Below are 26200 nucleotides of genomic sequence, written 5' to 3' on the forward strand. Positions count from 1 at the left end.
TTTCTTTTTTTTCTCTATGTGTTTGTTTATTGTTGTTGTTATCTACTACTTAATGAAGGAAATCATACGGTATTTGACCTTCTCCCTCTGACTTATTTCACTTTGCATAATACCCTCAATGTCCATCCATGTTGTCACAAATGGCTGGATTTCATCGTTTCTTATGGCTGAGTAGTATTCCATTGTGTATATATACCACGTCTTCTTTATCCATTCGTCCCTTGATGGGCACTTGGGTTGCTTCCAAGTCTTAGCTATTGTGAATAACGCTGCAATGAACACAGGGGTGCATGTATCTTATTTTCTAGTGTAATGCCTCATATTGAAAGAAGATGGTCTGTAGGATATGACATCTTTTTGGTGTTTCTTGAGATTTGCTTTATGGCTTAGCACATGATCATTTATATTTGGTAAAAAATGTGTGTTTTACTAAGTGTTAAGCGGATAAGTCTATGTGTGTTCCTTAGCTCATGTTTGTCAGTTGGGTTTTTCACGTATTTTAATCATACAAATCGTTGTCTGATTGCTCTCTCATTTATTGAGAGTCTATGGGTTTGTCATTTTCTCCTTTAATTCAATTTTTGCTTTATATGTTTTAAGTCCATGTTATCCATACATAAAAATTTATAATCGTTTTTTTCCATTTGACATAATTTATTTTTTAGTGTAATGATATTGTATCCCAAAGAAAAAATGTTTGTTTTACAGTCCATTCTATCTGTATTTTATAGTTCTACCACTTTATTTTGATTAGGATTTGCCCATTCATATGTTTCCATCACTTTACTTTTGACCTGTGTTTTTATGTGTCTTTAGGTGTGACTCTTGTATAAACATTGCATATAGCTACATTGTTTGTTTATCCTTAGATTATATTGTTTGTATCTGTTATCTTATTTTATGTATTTTTTTTTCCAATGTTTTTCTATGCCCTATTTTTTTCTTGCCTTCTATAGGATTGAAACATTTTCTATATTGCTATTTGTTTTTCTCTACTTTTTGTAGGTTTTTTATTCTATTTCTAGTATATTCTTTAGTGGTTACCTTAAATGTTAACTTACATACTTGACCTAAAGTCTAATATCTCCACTCTTTTCCCAAATAATATAGGAGTGCATTAATCCACATATTCCTACTCCCTCCTTCCATTTAGTTTACTCTAGTTGTTTGTTTCACCTTGTTTTTATAGCCCTTAATATTGTTTGTAGACAGCCATTATTTGTTTAGTTTACCCATAAATATGTCAACACTTGTGCTCACCATTCCTTCTTGCATCTTCCTGCTGGTTTCATTTTCAACTACATGAAGAAGTCCTTTTTAGTAGTTCTTTTCCTAAAGATTCATTCAATCATTTGTTTATTCAAAATATTTATAGAGCAACTACTAGATGCCTGGTAAGGTTTTAGATACTAGGGATATAACAGGAAACAGAACAAAATCTCTGCTCTTATGGAACTTCCAAGCTAGTGGAATGAAAGAAATAGTAAGCAAGTAAAAATACATTTTGTCAGTGCTATCTGACAAAATAATGCATGAAGAAAAATAATGCATTGTAAGGGGAAGGAGGATTACTATTTACAATAAGATGGTCAAGGAATACTTCTGTGATATGGAGACTTTTGAATGAGGCCTGAATGCTATGAGCGACCCAGTCATGAGGAAAACTTATTTTGTCTAAAATTGTCTTTATTTTTCCCTTATTCTTAAGTGATAATCTAGGTAGCTATAGAATTCTTTTGGCTCCTGTTTTTGTTTTCAAGAAGTCTGCTATCAAATTGTTATTTCTTTGTATGTAATATGCCTTTTCTATTTTGTTGTTTTTAAGATCTCCTCTTTGGTAGTCTTCAAGTCCACTTTGTATTGGCTTGGATCTATTTTATTATATTGAGCTCACAACTCATTGTGGCTCTTGAAGCTAAGGATGCATATATTTCAATAATTCAGAGGAACTGGCATCCATTAGTACTTTAAATACTGTTTGTCTTCCATTTCCTCTCTCTTCTGTAACTTTAGAATTTTATTAGATTATGCTGAACTTTTCCCTTTTATCCTCCATGGTACTACACCTCTCTTTTATGTTTTTTTTTTTGTTATCATTTACCTGTCTGAAATGTACACTGAGCAATTTTTCTTCACATGTATTTTCCAGTTTACTAATTTCACTTCAACGCTATCTAATCTTCTATGTACCATATCCATTGAGTTTTTATTTTCAATGACTATTTTTCTTTTATAGAAGGTCTACTTCAAATAGACCTTTTTTAAATCTGTTTTTTCTCAGTCCCACCCCATAATGTCTGGATCTTTTCTCATGTTCTCAATCTCTCCTTTGATGTCTTTATCATTTTAATTATAGTTCCTTTATAATATCTGATTGTTCTGTGAAGTTCTTGGAGAGGGTGTAATTCAGTTATATGTTGTATCAGCTGACTCTCGCTCATGACCATTTCCTTAGGTGTTTTGTTGTTGTCGATTGTAAGCTTGTTTTCAGCAAGCATTTATTTTTGGTCATGTCCCTCCAGAGTGCTTTTGTATTTGCTTCTGCAAGTCAATCTAGAGGTATCCATATCCTGAGACCAATTTTTATGTTAATTTCTCAGTTTGTAAACCTCAAACCAGGTAGATAGTGTACATTTAAACATCAATCCCATGTAAGATTAGGCTTAAGGATGCTAAATCTCAGTGGAAATGCTTCCTCTAAACCACTCTCTATTCAGAATCCATGCTTGGATAGACAAGTTTCCTTTTTGAATTTTCGTGTTGTGTACTGGTTTTGTCTAGTTCATTTTATCTAATTCACCCTTTTGCTGAGGTTGGAATCCTTCAGGATCTTGGTTTTATGTGGGAGTCCATTTCCAGCCTTTCACCTGGCACAGTTCTTGTTTATACCTGTTGTTCTGGTATAATTATTGATAAAGCTTCCTCTCACTCTCAAAAGTGTTCCAGTTTAGACAAGAAATTATATAATTTCCTAATCCTTAGGTAGGAACGTGCTTGGCATGGTGGAGGAAGAGAAAAGCCAGAGTGGCTAGTTTGTAGAGGGAAGAGTGGTTGGAGAAGAGCTCAGAGAGGGAGGCAAGGGCCAGTTTATGAAGTGCTTTCTAGGCTAGGGAAGGATATTGGAATTTATTCCAGATATGATTGGAAGCCATTGAGGGATTTTAAGCCAAAGGATTTTAAGCAGCATCTGGCTGCCTCTTTATTTTCCTTGGCTACCCAAAGGTGTCTCCCATGCCTTGTTTAGTTTAGCGGTAGGTCAAGGGTTTGGGCAGAATTTGTACTCAGATTTTGAGACTCACTCTCTCAGTGATTCTCTTGCTTCCAGGGCCTCACCCTGAATTTTCACCTCTTTGCCCAGCCTTGAGCTCTGTCTCCTGAGATATTAAGCCAATAAGTTTTCTGATTTCCGCCAAACTCACAAACATCACCCAGCACAGTTCTGTCATCTGTCATTTAGTGGAAGACTCCTCTATTGTTTCTGCCTCCATTTCTTTTAACTGAGCCCAAGGGTCTTCCTTATATGTGTATACTGTCACCGTCAGCCAGAATTTGGGGCAGAGTATATACCCAGATTGGGAGTCCCATCCTTCTGTGATTCTCTTGCTTCCAGGGCTCCCACTCCTAAATTTCCACATTATCTGACACCTTGAGCCAGTAAGGCTATGATAACTGCAATAGGAATTTTATGTTTGGGGGAACACCTTCAGGAAAGAAAAGCCACAAACTCACAATTTTAACCTTTTGCTGCTGCCATCTTTCAAGGGTAACCTTTCCTCAAGTTTTTGTCTGCTTTCAGTCACTCCCCATTGTTTTCAAATGGTCTCTCTATATACGTATTTTTTTGTTCAAATTTTATAATTAATAGCTACAGGAAGGTAGATCCAAACAATTTAGTCTACTGTTACCAAAACCTTGAACATTTGTTGTTATTTTAATTTGTGTTTAGATTAACAGCAATTTTGAAAATTCTCTTCATTTTTATTAACAATTTTTATCCATTTCATGAATTTCTGTTCATGTCATTTACCCATTTTTATATTTGTATGTTTGTTTTTATCTTATTTATCTGTAAGAGTTCCTTAGTTATTAAAGATAATAAAATATTAACTCATCAGAGATATTGTTATTTTGAGGCTCAAATGAAACGTGTTTTAAAATTTAAGGTTTTGGTTTTATGGTGATTGTTATATTGGCCTTTGATGTTCATATGGGATCATTTAGTAGAAGAAACAAATAAGGAGTTTTTTCTTACTAGAGATGCCACTGCATAGAGAGGGGTGCGCTTACCTTTTCATGAGGCGAAGTCCTGTGGTCAGCTTGTATGATGTGCAAGGCAGTGTTGGTAGTGACCTTCCTATGGAAAATCTTGTCAGACATATTATATCCATACTTATTGATCACTATGGCATTATTTTTCAATCATAATCATTTGCCATACTTACCAGTAATTACTGTTAATAGATTGCTGCTTCTCTGCATCAGAGGAAATATTGCAAGGTAGTTAATATTTGCTAAGGGCACTGTGGGTCCTCACCATAACTCTACTCAAACATCGTTCTCTCTTTTTTCGTCCCTAGGAGTACACCATTGATGTATTTTTTCGACAGACATGGCATGATGAAAGACTGAAATTTGATGGACCCATGAAGATCCTTCCACTGAACAATCTCCTGGCTAGTAAGATCTGGACCCCTGACACCTTCTTCCACAATGGCAAGAAATCAGTGGCCCATAACATGACCACACCTAACAAGCTTCTCAGGCTGGTGGACAATGGAACCCTCCTCTACACAATGAGGTCAGAGAGTGGTACCCTCCATTTAAAGTATACTGGGAGTAAGACTGGGATTGAAAGCAGCATGTTGTAGGCTATTCATTGAAAATTCTATTATAGATACACATATAAATAGAGAGTTGGCCATATGAACATTCTCAGACACACAAAGATATATATTCATGATATATAAGTGCATGCATACTCAAAGTTTCCAAACAACTTAAACTATATCTTTTGAAGCAATACATATATTCATAAAATATACTTCATACTTTTCTAAGCCCGAAGCATAAAAACTATCACAATTTTATGTTTTTCATGACTCTTTATTATCATTAGAGTTTTTAGGTATTGAATTTTGCTTTAAAAAAATGCCTTTGAAAGCATTTCCATTTCAATAAGATTCTTCGCCCCAACACTAAATAACTTTCTTGGTTCTTGTTTTATGCTTTTGCTAATTCCTCTGCTATCAGTTGTCACTTCCTGAAACTCCCTCCCACATTAATAAGTGTGAATTTTAAGTAACTATGTGAATATTTATTAAATGGGAAAAATGTGTGTGTGTGTGAGAGAGAAAGAGATATCGGGGGGTGGGGTAGAGGAAAGAGAGAATATGAGAGGAGGGAAAGAGTAGAAAAGTTGAGAAGATAAAGGAGAAGTAGAAGTAAAATAAAGAGGCTAGATATTAGGATATCCTAAAAGAAACAGGAAAAATTGGAGAAAATGATACAGTAGATGGGAAGAAAGAAGACCCAGAGAAGTGGAGGAAGGGACACTGGAGGGGAAGGAATTATGGATGAGAGAAAGATTAGTAGTAGTAATTCATTCATTTATTCATTAACTAAACATGTATTGACTTCCTAATACATACATGGCCCTGGACTAAGTTCTGGGTATGCCAATGTTAATAAGACATAGTCTCTGTCCTTAAGACAATCACAATATAAGAGAGGAGAAAGACTAGTAGATAATCACAAAAAACATTAACTGAAATGGTAAAGATATGGGTAATTAAGAGAGGATAGAAAAGGGTCATCTAACCCATTCTTTTGGGTGAGGTTGAGCAAAAAGTCCCTCGGTGAGGCAACACCCATGTTCCTAATTATTAGTATCAGCATTTGTTTTTGCATTGTAGAATGAAGTCAAGAAAATTGTAGGTGGAAAGTGGAGGGAAAAGAAGAAAGACATTCTAGGCAGAGAAAACCAAGTGAGCAGTTGCAAGAAACAGAATGGTATATTATAAGCAAGAGAATGAGGTGATCAGTTTTTTATTTTATATATGGCACTCTAGTTACTATGTAAAGAATGCATTTGAAGGGAACATGACTGGAATTAGGGAAACTGGTTAGGAGACAGCATCAATAGTCAGGGTGAGCAATAATGAAGTTCTGATTCAGAGCAGTGAATTAAGATGGAGAAGCGGAGATGCCTGAGGAACTAGACAGTAAAAACAGCCAATGTCAGAAGAATGATAGTGAGGAGGAGGAGTCAAAGTAGTAGGTACCCAAGTAACGTGGGTGAATGATGGTGCTACAAACTGGGGTACGTCATATGAGAATTAGGAGAAATTAAGATAGGATAAATCAGCAAGTTTAATTTTGGACAAGATTAAGCTTAAGAAGATTGTTGATTATCCAGCGATAGATGTCTAATAGCAGTTGGATATAGAAGTCTTACGATCAGGAGAGAGATACAAGCTAGAGATGTAAAGTTTGGTATTATCAGTATGTTGGGACAACCATGTGCCATGTGAATGGATGTGATCACTTCAGGGAGGTATGTACAGTGAAAAGAAAATCATGCCACGGATCCAATCATGTAGCATTAAGTATCATTAAGGCAAGAGGGGAGAAAGAGGAACCTATGAAGGAGACCAAGAAGGAAAAGTAAGGAAGGTGTTAACAGAACCGCTAGTGTGCAGTATCTTGAAAACTAAATGTGGTAGTCAATACTGCTACTTCCAATATTTCTAGTTCACCTCCTTCTGGGTACATGGTAGTATTGCACTTCCATAGAACGTTGAAGTTAGGCCTGGACAAACGACTTGCTTTGGCTAACCAAATGTGAGTCGAAACAAAGTGTCATTTCTGAGGGAGGATGGGAAACTTTTAAGAGCCAGTACATGATTTTCCATGTTCCTCTTCTCTGGCCACAGTGAGTTGCATCATGCCAAGTAGTCTTGGCTCTATCATTCCGTGTCCCTTATTAAAGATGACATATAAGAGAGTACCCCTCCCCACAACCTGGGATAGACAAATAGTGTGAGTGAGAAGTAAACCTTTGTTGTTTTAGGACACTGAGATTTTAGGATTGCTTGTTACTGCATATTAATCTAACCCATTCTGACTGATATATCAAAGGAGTAAAGGGTTTCAAAAAGGTGAGAGTGATCAATAATAATAACACCAATAATAGCATAGTAAGTACAATAGTTAACATCAATATAGTACTTACAATGTACCAGGCACTGTTCTAATCATTCTACTTTTATAATCTTCATAACAGTTCTATGAAATAGGTACTATTATTCCCACTTTACAGATGAGGAGACAGAGACATAGTGGGTAAGAAAATTTTCCAAGATCACCTAGGTAGTAAATGGTGGATCCAGCTTTCATACTCTGGCAGTTTAGGTGCAATTTCATGCTCTTTACTGTTATTTATACATTTTTACAACATTATTGGCTATTACAGAGAGATCAAATAATATAGAGAATTACAAATATGTGTTATGTTTGGTAACATGGAAGACCTTGATGTTCTTCACATACACTGTTTCAGTGGAGTGGTTAGTGCAATGGGGAGCTTTTAGGAGTTGGTGTAGAAGTAGTGGAGATAGTAAACATAGAAAATATTTTCTGGGAGCTTGTTTAAAAATGAAAGAGATGGGTATATAATAGATACATTCATGGGTAAAAGAAATAGTTGTTTTTTTTTTAATGGAGAGACTGACACATATTAGTAAGATGGCAGAAAGTGGCTGGAAGAAAGACAAAGATTGAAGATACAGTAGAAATAGTGTTTTGCTGACCTAAAGTTCCCAGAGAACACCATAAAGGGGTGATATCAAAACTACAGTGAAAGGTTAACTTGTAAAGGAAGAGGGACACGTCTTCTCACACTGCATGAAAGAATATGAGATTAGACAGAAATGTTGAAAAGGAGGTGGGGAGGATAAAACAGAGTAGAAATATGAATGGTTATAATGTATGAAAGAGTTTGGTGAGAATACAGCATAAGTGGAGGAATAGATAGAATAGAGATATACTTGTAATAAAGTGCATAAGAGAGAAGAGTTTAAAGAGGAGATGGGTGTGTACACAATTGTGGAAAGAATGGAATGGAGTAGATGTAAACAGAAGAGAGGATGGATGGAATGAGGTGTTTGGATGGATAGAATGATGATGAAATGTGGGTAGGTAAAAGGCAGTAAGAAAATGGAAGAGAAGCTAGAGGGAAGAGAGAGAGTGACGGGCAGGAAAGGAAATGAACACATAGAAACTGAGAATAGTTGAGGAGAAAGAATAGAGAATGAATGAGGAGAACAGGATAACAGAGAAACTGAATAATAAATGGAAAAAAGGATAGAGGGTGGGTTGAGTTTTGGAGGAGGGGTAGAAAAGAGAGAAGAATGGAGAGGTGAGGATGGGAATGTTGAAATATGAAGAAGAAAGGATGTAGATTGAGGAGGGCAGAAGATGAAGCAGACCAAAGGATTAGTTACCTGAAAATAGAGTTGGATGAATGGGAAGAAGATGACCAGTGGGCCCTTCATTCTAGTCTGAATTGGACAAGAAAGTAGAGTTTGATAAGATAGCAGTCTTTGTGGAATGCCCTTATGCTTATTCTGAAGTACAGTATAGAGTGGGTACAGAAGTTCAGAAGCATGATGAAGCCATTTGTTCCCTTACACAGCAGATGCTTAACCTTGGACCTAGGGAGGTGGGTCTGAAGGGAGACCTAGATTCAAAACTGAAAGTAAAAGCTTGGCTCTATTTATGGCCCTACAATTTATTCATCTAGTGGCCTTTTGTAAGACACAAATTTTCTGCTTTCTCATTCTGATAATAATGTAGCTCCTGCCTATCTTGCAAACACGTGAAAAGTGCAAATTGGATAAGGTCTGAAGAACACTTAGAATTTTTCAGGAAGTGTTATTCTACAGCATTCCTATTATTATTTTGACCCTCAGAAATCTTGTCTGGATTCCAGGGGAAAACTAGAGAAGGACAGCTTCTTAGAAAAATCTGAGCAAGGATTGCATGGCTATGTAACTAGGGCAGTTTAGGACTAAGCCTTGCCTTGCCTCATCTTGGGACCTCAGAACAACCATAAAAATGCAGGCCAAAGCTCATTACCTGCTGCTTGCTTCAGCAGCACACATACTAAAATTGGAACAATACAGAAGAGATGAACAGAGCCCAGCTCAGGATGATACACATGTTTATGAAGTATTTTCCATTTTTTTCAGACCTGGATATATAGCGAGCTTCATTTCTATTAATGACATCTTATTTATTGATGAAGATATGGGTAAATATGTTCATTGAATTGTTCTTTATACCTATTATATATAAATGTTGCATAATATATAATACATTAAAAAGGTTCCACTGATTATTTAAGTAGGAAGGACAAGTACTCACTGAATTTAACTAGATTTTATCCCATTGACTTGAATCATTCGTTCAACACATTTATGAGTACTTATTATGTTTAAGGCTTTGGGATATGTGCTGACCTACAGGGATAAATAAGACACAGCTGATGCTCTTAATGACTTAACAGTCTACTGGATAAGGTAGACATGTGCACAGATAGACAGACAATGATATAAAAGCCCTTGGATAGAGGGAGGTGCAAAATGTGATGGAATTACAGGGTAAAGAGCATCCAAAACCATGTGGAAGCATCAAGAAAAAGTATAAAAAGGAGGCAGTGTTTATCCTGTATCTTGAATCTTGAAGGAAGTGTAGGTAACTATCAAACAGCTGAGGGACAGGGTGAGGTATGGGAAGGTATTCCAGGCAGAAGAAATGCATGCACAAAGGCAGGTATTCATGAATTGACATCTCATGCATCAGAAAATTCATGTCTTTTGTTAGAGCTTTTATTTGTTTATTCTTCCAAATTTATTTCTTGAGGGCTTAATGAGACCCAAACAGTGTTCTGGGCAGTAGGCATAAAGTGGTAAGCAAAAATAGATGTGGTCTCTGCCCTCGCATAACTTACATTCTAGTGGGGAAAACAATTAAACAAACCGTGACTATAATGTGGAATAAGTGCTACGATTGGGGAAGCACAGAGTGCCATGGGAGCATCTAGCAGGGACAATGAAATGAGTCTACAGGGAATACCCACAGTGAATTCCAAAAGAAATCACTTTTTACCTGAGACTTAAAAGATGTGTAGAAGTAAATTAGAGTACAAGATAGGGAGGAAATATTCCAGAGAAAGAGTGCAGCAGGTATGAAGGCCAGGAAAAGGATACAGGGGAGGTAGTGATAATATATTAAAGAAACTAAAAGTTTAGTGTGACTGGACCACAGAGTATCAAGTGCAGGGAAGTGGCCTGGGGTGGAGAGGGGTGCTTATGAGCTATGTTGGCATAAAAATGATAGGGATCCATTGAAAAGCTGATTGCAGGGAAATGACACAAACAGATTTGTATTTTAGGTAGCTCACTCTAGGGGCATTGTGGAAGGTAGGTTGGAGGAAGTCAAGGATGACGGTGAGGTGCCTAGTTATATGAGCTATAATACTCTAATAATAATATTAATAACAACTACTAGGTATTGAACACCTATGATGTGCCAGATACTTTACATAAAACATCTCTAATCTTCACAAAAGGTATTCAATATAGGTATTATTATCCCTACTGAACTGATCCAGGAAGTGAAGCTTAAAAAATAAAAATGCGGGTCGGTCCAGTGGCGTAGTGGTTAAGTGCGCACGCTCTGCTGTGGTGGCCCAGGGTTCGCAGGTTTGGGTCCCAGGCGCACAAAGATGCACCGCTTGTCAAGCCATGCTGTGGTGGCATCCCATATAAAGTAGAGGAAGATGGGCACAGATGTTAGCCCAGGGCCAATCTTCCTCGACAAAAACAGGAGGATTGGCGTCAGATGTTAGCTCAGGGCTGATCTTCCTCAGACACACAAAAAAAAATTTAAAAATTAAAAAAAAAATGACTTGCCCAAGGTGACTCAGTTATTAGGCAAATGCAGATCTGCCTGACTTCAAGCTACTGCTTTTTCCACTAAATAAAGTTTTTAAGTATATGGATGTACTATATGTTCAAAGGGTAGCATTGACGGTACTTGGTACCTGACTGGAAGTTAGTGGGGGTCAGGATGTTGTGTGAGTGCTTCCTGTAAGTTAAGAAGTCCCTTAGGATAATGGAAGTGCTAAGGGTTAGGAAAAATGATAATCCAAGTGTTAACATTTCCATTGAATGTGGAGGAGTAAATAATCTTTTGGAAAATGGAAGTAATAAGGAGAGGTAGTAGGAAATGTAGCCAAATAGAATACCTATTTGGAAACATTTCTGCATAACAGATGAGGGATAATAGTCTGGAAGTGATACAGAATATATTTATTCTGTCATTACAGAGAAGCGTTATTGGTTTATTAAAAAGTGAGCACATGATCAGATCACTTGTGTTAATACAAGTTGCTGAAACCAAAAACGTGTAATAGTTCAAATAAGACAGACTAAGAAGGTAGGTTCTGCAGGAAGACTACTCCTGGTCCTTCGTGTGTAAAATGGGGTGAATCATAACAATATCTGCCTCATAAGGCTGTTTCGGGGAGTAAATATGATAAGCCATGTGAATTGCTTGACATATGTCCTGGTACATGTCCAGTTTGTTGAGGTTTTTATTTTAATATCCCCACTTTTATAATTACTAAACTGAAGTTTCAATAGAGCCAAAGTCACACCACTAATAAATGGCAGAGCTGGTACAGAAACCCAAATCACTCTTATGTTAAAGAAAACTATTTTCCCCCCACAACATCCCACCACTTCCTCTAAGAAGGGAATGTAGGGGATATCCATTTTAAGCATAATGAGTCTGAGGTGGACATGACAAGCTGCAGTTAGAAATGCAGGTCTCTTGGGGCTGGCCCGGTGGCGCAAGCGGTTAAGTGCGCACGCTCCGCTGCGGCGGCCCGGGGTTCGCTGGTTCGGATCCCGGGCGCGCACCGACGCACTGCTTGGCAAGCCATGCTGTGGCGGCGTCCCATATAAAGTGGAGGAAGATGGGCACAGATGTTAGCCCAGGGCCGTCTTCCTCAGCAAAAAAAGAGGAGGATTGGCGGATGTTAGCACAGGGCTGATCTCCTCACAAAAAAAAAAAAAAAAAAAAAAAAAAAGAAATGCAGGTCTGAAACTCAGAATTCTGACACAAGGGGATTTTGTAAAATTGAATACATTGCACAAAGTGTCTTCTATGTGTTAGGCTACACAGTAATAGTGTCCTACATTTAGCTGAAAATGAAAGAAAATGAGCACTCATTTCTCCATGTTGCATCATCAAGAAGAAAGTGATGTTTTTTGAACCATTTAAAAGAGGCTTACTGTCGTATTCAGACCTTCCTGCCTTCTTTTATTCTTTGATTATATGATTGTGTTACCGCAACAAAGGGCATGATCTGCTCCGATGAGACAAAAGCCAATCATCAAGAGGCAAGATGGTGGAAAAGAAAGGGTAGTTTATTACAGCTTGCTAGCAAGGGGGAAGATGGCCGACTAATGTCTCAAAGAACCATCTTAAGGGGGCACAAAATCTCACAGCAGTTATATAGGCCTGTGGGTTATAGGGGAGAGGGTTAGGAATGTTGACCTTCTAGTGTTACAAACTGGGAGTGCCACACCAGATCTTTCAGTTTTCCTTGATGATGGCTATCGGCATAGATTCTCTGTTAGGGGCTCATCACATTCCTAAGGAACTCAAAAGAATGAAGTTATCATCTTATTGCAGCTGGGAGGTACATGCACAAACAGGGGTTGTAAAATCTACAGAGCAGTTAGATCTCTTGGAGGGTGCATCTCCAGCAGGGTTGGTTAGTCAGAGGTCATTCGAAGTTACAATAGGGCTTCTTTTCTACAATATGGCTTCCCTTATGTCAACCTTGTCTTGAGCGGGTATCAATTGGGTCAGTTTTGCTTATGTACTTGTGATGTTCCAAAGACAAATTATTTGAAGGATAAATTGTGCATGGTGCCAGGACTCCCTCCCCTCCCAAATGTTAACAGTAAAGCTCCTCTCTTCCTTCTCTTCCTACTTTAGATGTAAATAACTTGCACTTGAGTCTTCATTATAGATACTGCCTCTGAAATGGCCAGGAACCAGGGAAAGCGTTTGGGTGACATTGTTAGTTGTATAGGACTTAATGTAATCAAATCAACCAAGCATTGATAGCTTTGTTTCACACAGTCCTTTTTTGTAATGGCTTTTGCTTTAGGGCATTCCACCTGTAGTTCCTTATTCATTAAGCTAGCACCTGACTCACAGAACCACACTTTGTGAGCCTTACTCTAATGAACAGAAGTAAGAGCATAGAAGAGATAGATAGAGTGGCTCATTTTGGGCTCTGAGAACACTTAAAATGAGGTGAGAAGCAAGTAATAGTACAAGTCTTCAGTCAATCACAAATTATGCTGTGCATTCCATGTGGCGATATCAATCCTACCCTCCAAGAGCTCATGTCCTAGCAGGAAAGATAGGACACATTATTCACTGTACTATAAGGCATAATGGAAGTTTCAGAAAAAGCTGACAATGAAGTACAATGAGCTAAAAATTACAGGTTTCATTATGACTTGGAGGCATGGGCCCAGATAGGGGAGGGCATCACAAGGAAATTGGTATTTGAGCTGGAGGGAGGGAAGGAAGAATGTATTCCCAAGAGGTCTTCTCATATTTGTTTCATTTTTTGCCAGCTGCAAGAGGAAGTCAGGGCTTTGAAATAACAAGAATTACCTTTATTCTCAAAAGCAAGAAGCTGATCTCCAGGCAGACAGTCTGTTAAAAAGCTCATTCTAACACAAGGGGGATTTCAGATCACCGGAAGGGTTCCTCTAGTTCCAAAGAATCCAGCTATTTTAGATGCTACCCCTAGACAGAGTGGAGACCACATGTTGTAGTGAAATGAATTTTAGAGTAGGAATTAGGAGCTCTGAGTGTGAGTCCCAGCTCTGGCCTAGATCAGCAGTGTAACTATGGACAAAGCATTTCCCCTCTCCGGGCCTCAGTTTCTTCTTCTAGGAAACGGGGCTGAAAATACCTGCTCTGCCTAGCTCACAGAAATATTTAATAAATCAAGAAGCATTTATTGACTATCTGCTATGTGCCAACTACCATACTAGGGATCGGATTACAGTGATAAATAGAGACCCTTCTCTCAAGTTGCTCACAGTTCTGTGCAGAAGACAGACACATGAACAGACTGATAATCTTATGTGCTGTTAAAAAAATGATTAAAGAAAACAATTTAGGAGATACAAATAAACTTTATTTTACTTCATGAAGTGGACAGTCTCCTTTTGGAGAACTGCAAATGGGGCAGAAGGCAGATAGCTTTTATAGGATAAAGAACAAAGAATGAAGAAGAGAAAAATAGAAAATATTTGATTGGCTGTGGCCACATGGTCAACCTTGTTTGGGGTGAGAAGGCCCAGAGCTGGCTTGGCATTTGGAATTGGCTGATTGGATATACTGTGTTTCTGGTCAAGTGGAGCATTTACAGAGACACGAAAGTTATCTAAGTTTTGGTTTGTTGACGTGGCACCCCAGGCAGGAGCAGATCCATCTTGGGCCTAAAAAGTTATTTCAACAGTGCTAAGGAATAAAGTATTTGTCCAAAGTGCTCTGGGATTTCTGTGAGCTGGAGAACTCACTATGCCTGTAGGGCACATACAAAGCATCATGGAAGAGGTAATATTTGAGGAAGGACTTGAAGGAAATTTGTTGCACATATCTAGAGGAAAGGGTATTCCTGGCAGGAGAAAAAAAACAATGTGTACAAAGACACAGAAGCATGAGACCTTTGTTTGGTGAAATCACAAGTATTAGCAGGTTGCCGGAGAGTAGGGGAAAGTGTGAATGTCAGAAAATGAAGCTGGAGCTACAAGTCTGAGGTAATTGTTAAAACTTAGATGTGCTCTGTAAAGGCTAAGTGCAGTGGGTAAAGTGGTGGCCTTCCAATCAGCAAGCCCAAGGGCCTTCTATTATACTGAAGCCTTTTGTGTATAGCTCGAGGATTTAATGGGAAGCCTGCAGACAACCGGCATTCTTGTGACATTAGTTTGTGCTGCTTTGTTTCGGTGTTTGGTGGTGGTATATTTCAAGTGGCTCATCCTCTACTGATAATGGCTATTAACAATTTAGTATCTTTTCTTCTTCACCATAAATCCCAGATCCTGCCATTTACTCCATGCTTATAGAAGTAGCCTGCCTAGCACCTCAACCACCCCTGAAGTAGTGTTTTCTACCCTTTGATTTCCAGAAAGAACATTCGTCAGAATGTAGAGCAAACTGTTCCACTTCTAGAAGGCCTAGGTGACATATTGCTTACAGTGGGGCTCATATTGAACTCCAGAGACCCCTTGTCCCCTACTAAGTTTAAGGTGCTACTTCCTACATTCCTCTCAACGTGTTGACAGTCACACTGAATAACGAGTGCATAGACTCAATAAAATACAGAAATTTAACCTTTAAGTACTGGAGTTAGTTCAGGAATTTTTTTTTCTCTAGAGTGTTTTCCTATTTTATGCTCCCACTTTAAAAAATCGGTATTCTATGTTTAAAAATTTAGAAATAATTTGATTTTTTTGTGGGGCAGTTGTTAAGAACTAAGTGATTCATTTTTATTCATATTCTTTTTATAATATGGCATGCATATTTTAAGGTGTACAAATGTTATGTGTATAGCTCCACAGTATCCTGGGTAAGAAACGTGTTCTAGATGTTGCAGTAGCAGAAGGGTAAAGAAATGAGAAAGTAGCTTAGTAAAGTGAGAAATATTATCAAGATATGAGGACCAGAGCTTCATTTTCTAGAAGGATCACTTTTCCTGTGCCAAAGGCAAATTGGGCACTAAGGACATGGATGCAATAGTTTATGAGTTGGAAATTTTTCCTCATTAGGTTAGTGCATTGGGTGAATTCCTTCTAAAAGCAGATGACTTACATGTGGTATTCAATCTAGTTCAGGAGACAAGACATGTACCAAAAAAATCATAAACATGTAAAGCACTATATAATAAGTGTAAAATAAATACTGGCTTTTGTATCAATGATATAAAATAGAAAATTAATCAGCAAATAGCATAGTAAGAATAATCTCTGATATGTGTGCTCATTTTGAAAATGTACTTAGATATTTCCCATGAGGATGAGATAAAGAAACCAAATCACCAAGTCACTAATTTGTCTCAATTCCAAAGGAGTAGAAAAGAAACTATTTACTCAGTGGCTTTAAGTCAACAGCAGGGATTAACTCAGTGAGATGGCATAGCATAATCACTGTAGTAAACATTTTCAAACTACCATATTCAGTCTATTGTTTACCCCTTTATTTCATGCCCCCTTCCCACTTTGAGATTTTGATATATGGACCTTCTGCCCGAGGTAAAAGCAATATTACCCATGGGTAGTACATACTGTAGGAAAAAGATGAAAATTGAGAATCACTGGTGTGTTGGGATTCAGAGGAAAAGACATTAACCCAGGTATTGTACCCTGGAACTCAGTCCTTAGACTTCTTGTCTTCCCTATTTACCGTCACTCCCTTCATAATACCACCCCGTCTTAGAGCTGTAATTCGCATCTATAAAATGTAAACTAACAAGGCACAGAGAACTGAAATAACTTCCACACAGCTACTAAGAGGTACAACTGGATTGTAAATCTGGTAGTCTGGCTTTGAAATCCGTGCTCTAAAAGCTATGCTGGGGGCCCGCCCTGTGGCTTATCGGTTAAGTGCGCGTGCTCCGATACTGGCGGCCCGGGTTCGGATCCCGGGCGTGCACTGACGCACCGCTTGTCGGGCCATGCTGAGGTGGAGTCCCACATAGAGCAACTAGCAGGATGTGCAACTATAACATACAACTATCTACTGGGGCTTTGGGGAGAAAAAGGGAAAAAAAAGGAGGAGGATTGGCAATAGATGTTAGCTCAGGGCCGGTCTTCCTCAGCAAAAAGAGGAGGATTGGCATGGATGTTAGGTCAGGGCTGATCTTCCTCACACACACAGAAAAAGGCTATGCTGTAATGCCTGTCTTGCTTTTTTAAATTTTATAAGAGCTTTTTTTGAAGTATCATTTATATACAATAAAATTCATCTGTTTTAAGTGTACAATTCATGATTTTTAGTAAATTTACAGTGTTGTGCAACCATAACCACAATGTAGATTTAGAACATTTCCATTACTTCCAAAAATTCCTCCAAAAGTTGGCAGTCACCATTCATTCTCAACCCCAGCCCCAGGAAACCACTAATCTACTTCCCGTGTCTATAGATTTGCCTTTCCCGGACACTTAATGTGAATGGAATCATACAATATGTAACCTTTTGTGTCTGGCTACTTTCACTTAGCGTAATGCATTTGAGATTCATCTGTGTTATTGTGTGTATTCTTTTTATTGATGACTAATATTCCATTGTATGGATATGCTACAATTTTTATTCATTCATCATTTGATGGACATTTAGATTGTTTCTACCTTTTGGCTATCATAAATAATTCTGCTAGGAACAGATCTTTCTGTGGACATAACGTTTTCATTTCTCTTGGGTAATATAGAATTAGGGTGAAAACACAGGGTTTTATAGGAAGTTTATCTTTAACATTTTAAGAAACTGCCAAAATGTTTTCCAATGTGTGCTTTAGCATTATACATTCCCACCAGTGATTTATGAGGTTCCATTTTCTCTAAATTCTTGCCAACACTTGATATTATCAGTCTTTTTTATTTTATGTGCACATAGCAGTGCCTTATTATGTTTTTAATTTGCATTTCTATGATGACCAATGATTTTCAATATCTTTTTTTTTTAATTTTTTGTTTATTGCAGTAACATTGGTTTATGACATTGTAAAAATTTCAGGTGTACATCATTGTACTTCTGTTTCTGCATAGATTACATCATGTTCACCACCAAAATACTAATTACAACCCATCACCACACACATGTACCGAATTATCCCTTTCACCCTCCTCCCTCCCCCCTTCCCCTCTGGTAACCACCAATCCAAACTCTGTCTCTATGTGTTTGTTTATTGTTGTCATTATCTACTACTTAATGAAGGAAATCATACGGTATTTGACCTTCTCCCTCTGACTTATTTCACTTTGCATTATACCCTCAATGTCCATCCATGTTGTCACAAATGGCTGGATTTCATCGTTTCTTATGGCTGAGTAGTATTCCATTGTGTATATATACCACGGCTTCTTTATCCATTCGTCTCTTGATGGCCACTTAGGTTGCCTCCAAGTCTTGGCTATTGTGAATAATGCTGCAATGAACACAGGGGTGCATGCACCTTTACAAATTGGTGTTTTCAAGTCCTTTGGATAAATACCCAACATTGGAATAGCTGGATCATATGGTAGTTCTATCCTTGATTTTTTGAGGAATCTCCATACTGTTTTCCATAGTGGCTGCACCAGTTTGAACTCCCACCAGCAGTGTATGCGAGTTCCCTTCTCTCCACATCCTCTCCACCGCATGTTGTTTCCTGTCTTGTTAATTATAGCCATTCTGACGGGCATGAGGTGATATCTGGTTGTAGTTTTGATTTGCATTTCCCTGATAGTTAGTGATTTTGAACATCTTTTCACGTGTCTGTTGGCCATCTGTATATCTTCTTTGCAGAAGTGTCTGTTCAGGTCTTTTGCCCATTTTTTAATTGGGTTGGGAGTTTTTTTGTTGTTGAGATGAATGAGTTCTTTATATATTTTGGAGATTAAGCCCTTATCAGAAGTATGGTTTGCAAATATCTTCTCCCAATTGTTAGGTTGTCTTTTCGTTTTGTTGCTGGTTTCCTTTGCTGTGCAGAAGCTTTTTAGTTTGATGTAGTCCCATTTGTTTATTTTTTCTATTGTTTCTCTTGCCTGGTCAGATGTGGTGTTTGAAAAGATGTTGCTAAGACCGATGTCGAAGAGTGTACTGCCTATGTTTTCTTCTAGAAGTTTCACAGTTTCAGGTCTTACATTCAAGTCGTTAATCCATTTGGAGTTAATTTTTGTGTATGGTGTAAGGTAAGGGTCTACTTTCATTTTTTTGCATATGGCTATCCAGTTTTCCCAACACCATTTGCTGAAGAGACTTTCTTTTCCCCATTGTATCTTCTTGGCTCCTTTGTCAAAGATTAGCTGTCCATAGATGTGTGGGTTTATTTCTGGGCTTTCGATTCTATTCCATTGATCTGTGTGTCTGTTTTTGTGCCAGTACCATGCTGTTTTGGTTACTATAGCTTTGTAGTATATTTTGAAATCAGGGAGTGTGATACCTCCAGCTTTGTTCTTTTTTTCTCAGGATTCCTTTAGCTATTCGGGGTCTTTTGTTGTTCCATATAAATTTTAGGATTCTTTGTTCTATTTCTGTGAAAAATGTTGTTGGAACTTTGATAGGGATTGCATTGAATCTATAGATGGCTTTAGGAAGTATGGGCATCTTAACTATGTTAATTCTTCCAATCCAAGAGCACGGAATATCTTTCCATTTCTTTGTGTCTTCTTCAATTTCTTTCAGAAATGTTTTATAGTTTTCGGTGTACAGATTTTTCACCTCTTTGGTTAAGTTTCTTCCTAGGTATTTTATTCTTTTTGTTGCAATTGTAAATGGGATGGTATTCTTAATTTCTCTTTCTGCTACTTCGTTGTTAGTGTACAGAAATGCAACTGATTTGTGTATGTTGATTTTGTATCCTGCAACTTAACCATATTCGTTTATTACTTCAAAAGTTTTCTGGTGGATTCTTTAGGGTTTTCTATATATAAAATCATGTTATCTGCAAATAGTGACAGTTTCACTTCTTCCTTTCCAATTTGGATCCCTTTTATTTCTTTCTCTTGCCTGATTGCTCTGGCTAGGACTTCCAGTACTATGTTAAATAGGAGTGGTGACAGTGTGCATCCGTGTCTGGTTCCTGTTCTTAGAGGGATGGCTTTCAGTTTTTCACCATTGAGGATGATATTAGCTGTGGGCTTCTCATATATGGTCTTTATTCTGTTGAGATACTTTCCTTCTATACCCATTTTATTCAGAGTTTTTATCATAAATGGATGCTGGATCTTGTCAAATGCTTTCTCTGCATTTATTGAGATGATCATGTGATTTTTATTCTTCATTGTATTAATGTGGTGTATTACGTTGATTGATTTGCGAATGTTAAACCATGCCTGCATCCCTGGAATAAATCCCACTTGATCATGGTGTATAATCTTTTTAACGTATTCTTGTATGCGATTTGCTAGTATTTTGTTGAGGATTTTTGCATCGATGTTCATCACTGATATTGGCCTGTAATTTATTTTTTTGTGTTGTCCTTGTCTGGTTTTGGTATCAGGGAATGTCAGCTTTGTAGAATGAGTTAGGGGGCTTCCCCCCCTCCTCAATTTTTTGGAAGAGTTTGAGAAGGATAGGTATTAAGTCTTCTTTGAATGTTTTTTAGAATTCACCAGGGAAGCCGTCTGGTCCTGGACTTTTATTTTTGGGGAGGTTTGTGATTACTGTTTCGATCTCCTTACTGGTGATTGCTCTATTCAAATTTTCTACTTCTTCTTGATCCAGTTTTGGAAGGTTGTATGATTCTAAGAATTTTTGCATTTCTTCCAGATTGTCGAATTGGTTGGCATATAGCTTTTCATAGTATTCTCTTATAATCTTTTGTATTTCTGAGGTGTCTGTTGTAACCTCTCCTCTTTCATTTCTGATTTTACTTATTTGTGCCTTCTCTCTTTTTTTCTTGGTGAGTCTAGCTAAAGATTTTTCAATTTTGTTGATCTTTTCAAAGAACCAGCTCTTGGTTTTATTAATTTTTTGTATTGTTTTTTTAGTCTCTATTTCATTTATTTCTGCTCTGATTTTTATTATTTCCCTTCTTCTACTGATTTTGGGCTTGGTTTGTTCGTCTTTTTCCAGTTCCTTTAGGTGCATTGTTAGATTGTTTATTTGAGATTTTTCTTGTTTGTTGAGATAGGCCTGTATCGCTATAAACTTCCCTCTTAGAACCGCTTTTGCTGTATCCCATAAATTCTGGCATGTCGTATTTTCATTTTCATTTGTCTCCAGGTATTTTTTGATTTCTTCTTTGATTTCTTCGTTAACCCAGTCGTTGTTCAGTAGCATTTTGTTTAATCTCCACGTATTTGTGGCTTTTCTGATTTTCTTCCTATAGTTGATTTCTAGTTTCATACCGTTGTGGTCAGAAAAGATGCTTGGTATTATTTCAATCTTCTTAAATTTATGGAGACTTGTTTTGTGGCCTAATATGTGATCAATCCTGGAGAATGTTACATGTGCATTTGAAAAGAACGTGTATTCTTCGGTTTTTGGATGGAATGCTCTGTATATATCTACTAGGTCCATCTGTTGTAGTGTGTCGTTTAAGGCCAATGTTTCCTTATTGATCTTCTATTTGGATGATCTATCCGTTGGTGTAAGTGGAGTGTTAAAGTCCCCTACTATTATTGTGTTACTGTCTATTTCTGTTTTTATGTCTGTTAATAATTGCTTTATATATTTAGGTGCACCTACATTGGGTGCGTAGATATTTACAAGTGTTATATCCTCTTGTTGGATTGTTCCCTTGATCATTATGTAATGCCCTTCTTTGTCTCTTTTTACAGTTTTTGTTTTAAAGTCTATTTTGTCTGATATGAGTACTGCTACCCCAGCTTTCTTTTCATTGCCATTTGCGTGGAGTATTTTTTTCCATCCCTTCACTTTCAGTTTGTGAGTGTATTGAGGTCTGAAGTGTGTCTCTTGTATGCAGCATATATATGGGTCTTGTTTTTTTATCCAGTCAGCCACCCTATGCCTTTTAATTGGAGCATTTAGTCCATTGACGTTTAAAGTAGCTATTGATAAGTATGTACTTACTGCCATTTTTTAACTTTTTTTTTTCTCATTGTTTTAGTAGTCCTTCTCTGTTCCTTTCTTCTTCTATACAGAATTGATGGTCACTTTAGTTTGACCTCTGTCTGAAAGCTGTACTCTTAACTCCCCTCCTCCCTCCTTTTATGTTTTTGATATCATATCTAACCTCTTTTTTGTGTATTTGTATCCATTACATTCTAATCATGGAAATAGATAATTTTTCCTATTTGTGGTCTTCTCTTTTCCCCTTAAATCAGTCCCTTTAACATTTCTTGTAGCACTGGTTTCTTGGTGACAAACTCCTTTAATTTTTGCTTATCTGGGAAAATTTTGATCTCTCCTTCCATTTTGAATGATAACCTTGCTGGGTAGAGTATTCTTGGCTGTAAGTTTTTTCCTTTTAGCACTTTAAATAGATCATGCCATTCTTTTCTAGCCTGTAAGGTTTCTGCTGAAAAGTCAGCTGATAGCCTTATGGGGTTTCCTTTGTATGTAACTTGACATTCTCTTGCGGCTTTTAGGATTCTCTCTTTATCTTTAATTCTGGACATTTTGATTATGATGTGTCTTGGTGTGGGCCTCTTTGGGTTTATCTTGTTTGGGGCTCTCTGTGCTTCCTGTACCTGGATGTCTGTTTCCTTCCTTAGGTTAGGGAAGTTTTCATCTATTATTTCTTGAAATAGATTCTCTGCCCCCTTGTCTCGCTCTTCTCCTTCCGGGACACCTATAACACGGATGTTAGTGTGCTTGATGTTGTCCCAGAGGTCCCTTAGACTGTCCTCACTTTTTTTAATTCTTTTCTCTTTTACCTGTTCACCTTGGGTAATTTCTTCTAGTCTTTCGTCCAGCTCACAGATCCGTTCTTCTGTATCCTCTACTCTGCTTTTGAGTCCCTCTAATGAATTTTTCATTTCCAGTATTGTATTCTTCATTTCTGATTGGTTCTTTTTTATATCTTCCATTTCTTTGTTGACATTCTCACTGAGTTCATCTATTCTTCTCCCCAGATCAGTGAGCATCCTTAACACTCTTAGTTTGAACTCTCTGTTGTGTAGGTTGCTCATTTCTGTTTCACTTAGTTCCTTTTTTGGGGTTTTGTCCTGTTCCCTTACTTGGAATGTATTATTTTCCTCCTCATTTTGCCTCTTTCCCTGTGCTTGTGTCTACGTACTAGGTAGGTCAGCTATGTCTCCTGCTCTTGGATAGGTGACCTTATGTAAGTGATGCCTTAGGAGGCTTCCAGTGTGCTTCCCTCAGTTCTCAATGTTCCACGGGTGACCCCTGTGTGGGCTACGTGTGTCCTTCTGTTGTGGCCTGTTTGCTCTCCCTGTATGCGCCCAGGGAGGCTGAGTTATGCTTGTGGCCAGCTGTTGTAATGCTCAGCTGCTTGTAGTTGTTGTGGGCCCTTCAGTGTCTTTATCAGCTGTGGGGAGCCCCAGCACAGTTGGCTGTAAGTTCTAATACCACATTTGTGTTGCAGTATTTCTTTTATGTGTGTAGGCCCCAGCGTGGCAGGTTGTTAGGCTCAGGGCCTTACAATTGCTGTAAGCCTCCAGCCTTTATGTCTCTTGTCAGCTCTCTGAGGATTGCAGCTGGGTGGGGCTGGCCTCAGGCACAGGAGCACCCAATAGTTTCAGGCTTTGGAAGGTGGGGCAAACCTCCTATGTGGGTCTTTGAGAAGCACAAGTCTTCTGAAGCTGACAAACCCTGCTGCCCACAGGTCCACACACACAGTCAACACAGTCCTGCCCCGTGTGAGCACCCCGACCTCCACAAGCGGACCCAGTCTCTCCATGGCGGGAGCCCCACACACTCTGCCACCGACCCACACTCTCCACCCGCTCCTTGTGCACACCCTGCCCCGCTCAATTCGGCTCAGTTGCCAGGCTGCAGAGAATCCAGTCACCAATCTATGCAGGCCCACAAGTTGCCTGAGGGCTTGTTGTTGGGTGGGGCCAGTCTCTAGGGTGGGCTACCTGCCCTGGCTGAGCTGGATTAAATCGGTGCTCTAGCGGGTGGTTCAGACCCTGGGCTAGCAGGCCTCAGGGAGAACTCCAATGGTGTCTGTGTCAGCTCGCCCACACCAGGGCACAACAATGGCCGCCGCCAATGTCCCAGTCCCTGGAGAGGTCTCACCCCTCACCGAGATGCACTCAGGGCCTATTAGGTGAGTGTCTTTTCACCACAGCACTGTGCACCTTTCTTTCTGGTGATTTTAGGATGCTTTCTGAAACGGGTGAGTTTGCGCACGGGCCCTTTAAGAGCCAGTTTTAGTTTCTTTGTGAACCAGGTTTCCTGGGGGTACTCCCCAGTGTTTTAGTAGCAGGCAAAGTCAGATATCATGCCGCTGGTCTCGATTGTGCTGGGTCCACAAAATGCCCACAGCGGGGGCCCTCCCCGGCTCAGGGCCCCGTGCCTCCAGGGAGGCTGCGTACCTGTGAGCTGCTCCAGGCGGCCGTAAAGCTGGCAGCTTGTGAAGGCAGCATTTTTCCTCTCCAGAAGGGAGTCTCTGCCTCTTCCACCTCAGTTAGGATTGTCCGTTGTTGCAGGAGTTCCTCTCATCCAGTTTTCAGTTCTGTCTCAGGGCTAATTTTTCCACGAGTAGTTGTAAATTGGCTGTGTCCACGGGAGGAGGTGAGTTCCGAGTCTGCTTATGCCGACATCTTGACTCTGCCTCTTCAATATCTTTCCACGTGCTTATTAGTCAACAGAATATCTTTTTATTAAATGTATATTTAAATATTTTGCTCATTTTCTAGTTGTAAGTTATTTATATACTCTTGATACAAGTTATTTATCAATATATGATTCACAAATACATTCACCCACTTTATGGCTGTCTTTTTATGTTCTTAATGTTGTCTTTTGGAGAGCAAATGTTTACATTTTGATGAAGTCCAATTTATCATATATTTTTTAAATTTTATGACTCATGCTTTTGGTGTCTTATCTAAGAAATATTTGCCTGACTCGAGGTCACAAAGATTTTCTCTTTTGATTTCCTTTAGAAGTTTTAGCTCTTAAATTTTGGTCTGTGATCCATTGGAGTTGATTTTTGCTTATGATGTGAGGTAAAGTTCATTTTTCTTTTTGCATGTAGATATCGAATTCTCCCAGCACCATTATTGAAAAAGCTCTCTCCTTTTTCTACTGAATTGGCTTGGCACCTTGGTCAAAAATCAACTGACTATAAATGTGAAAGTTTAATTCTGGACTTTCTATTCTTTTCCTTTGATCTATATTGTCTATCTTTAGACAAAACCCACATTGTATTGATTAGTGTAGCCTTATGGTATGTTTTGTAATTGGGAAGTGAAAGCACTCATGATTTTTTTCTTTTTCTCTTTTGAAAGATGTTTTGACTATTCTAGATCCTTTGTGTTCCCATATAATTTTTAGGATCAGCTTGTCATCTTTACAAAAAGAGAAGCTTCTGAGATTTTGATAAGGAGTGTATTGACTCTGTAGATCAATTCAGAGAGAATCTTAAGGATATTAGGACTTCTAATCTATGAACATGGAATATCTGAACGTGTCATTTGCAATTAAAGACAGTTTTGTTTCTGGCTTTCCATTCTTTACGTCTTTAAGTTCTTCCTGCCACATAATTCACCCTTTTAAAGTGTACATCTAAATGTTTTTTTGTATATTCACAGATTTGTGCAGCCATCAACAATATCTAATTTCAGAACATTTTAGTCACTCCAAAAAAGAAACTGCATACTCATTATAAGTCACTCTCCATTGCTTTCCTTTTTACACTGTTTAAAATCTCTAGGACAATGTTGAATAAGAGAGAGTAGACATCCTTGTCTTGTTCATGATCGTAAGGGGAAATAGTCTTTCATCATTAAGTTTGACGCTAGATGTACATTTTTCGTAAATGCCCTTTATCAGTTGAGAAGGTTGCCTTCTATTCCTAGTCTTTTGAGAGCTTTGGATCATGAATGGGTGTTGGATTCCATCCCCCTGCTTTTGCCCTTACCCTCCTTCAATTTATTCTTCACACAGCTGTCAGAATAATCCTAAAATGTTGGTCAAATTAAATCACCATTCTACTCAAAATCATGCAATACTTACACCATCTAGTCCGTTCCCCATAGTTTTCCCTTTGAACTCATCTATTAATCTTACCCCTTGGTCTCTCCACTATAGCTATAGCGGCCTAGTTGCTATTCCTTGAACACACTGGGCACATTTCTACCTCAGGACCTTTGCATTTGCTATTCCCTCTACTTTGAATGTGCTTTTTCCAGGTGTCCACAAGGCTCAACCTCATTTCCTTCAGGTCATTGTTCAGATGTCACCT

The 26200-nt window shown here is 38.4% G+C and overlaps 1 protein-coding gene and 1 pseudogene across 9 annotated transcripts in view; both read left to right on the plus strand.

The window, feature by feature from the left end:
* Window positions 1–26200, plus strand: part of GABRA3 (gamma-aminobutyric acid type A receptor subunit alpha3) — a 253136-nt gene that overhangs the window by 179095 nt on the left and 47841 nt on the right. For all 9 annotated transcript variants that reach the window (XM_087426805.1, XM_087426807.1, XM_087426799.1 and 6 more), the window contains one exon: window positions 4578–4798. In XM_087426805.1, the coding sequence (XP_087282931.1) occupies window positions 4578–4798 (221 nt within the window). The remainder of the gene's footprint in view (window positions 1–4577; window positions 4799–26200) is intronic.
* On the plus strand, window positions 9143–9243 carry LOC147911705 (U6 spliceosomal RNA; annotated as a pseudogene).

The sequence above is a fragment of the Ceratotherium simum genome, chromosome X, assembly GCF_057802395.1.
Source record: "Ceratotherium simum simum isolate JZ-2026a chromosome X, ASM5780239v1, whole genome shotgun sequence".
Classification (NCBI taxonomy): domain Eukaryota; kingdom Metazoa; phylum Chordata; class Mammalia; order Perissodactyla; family Rhinocerotidae; genus Ceratotherium; species Ceratotherium simum.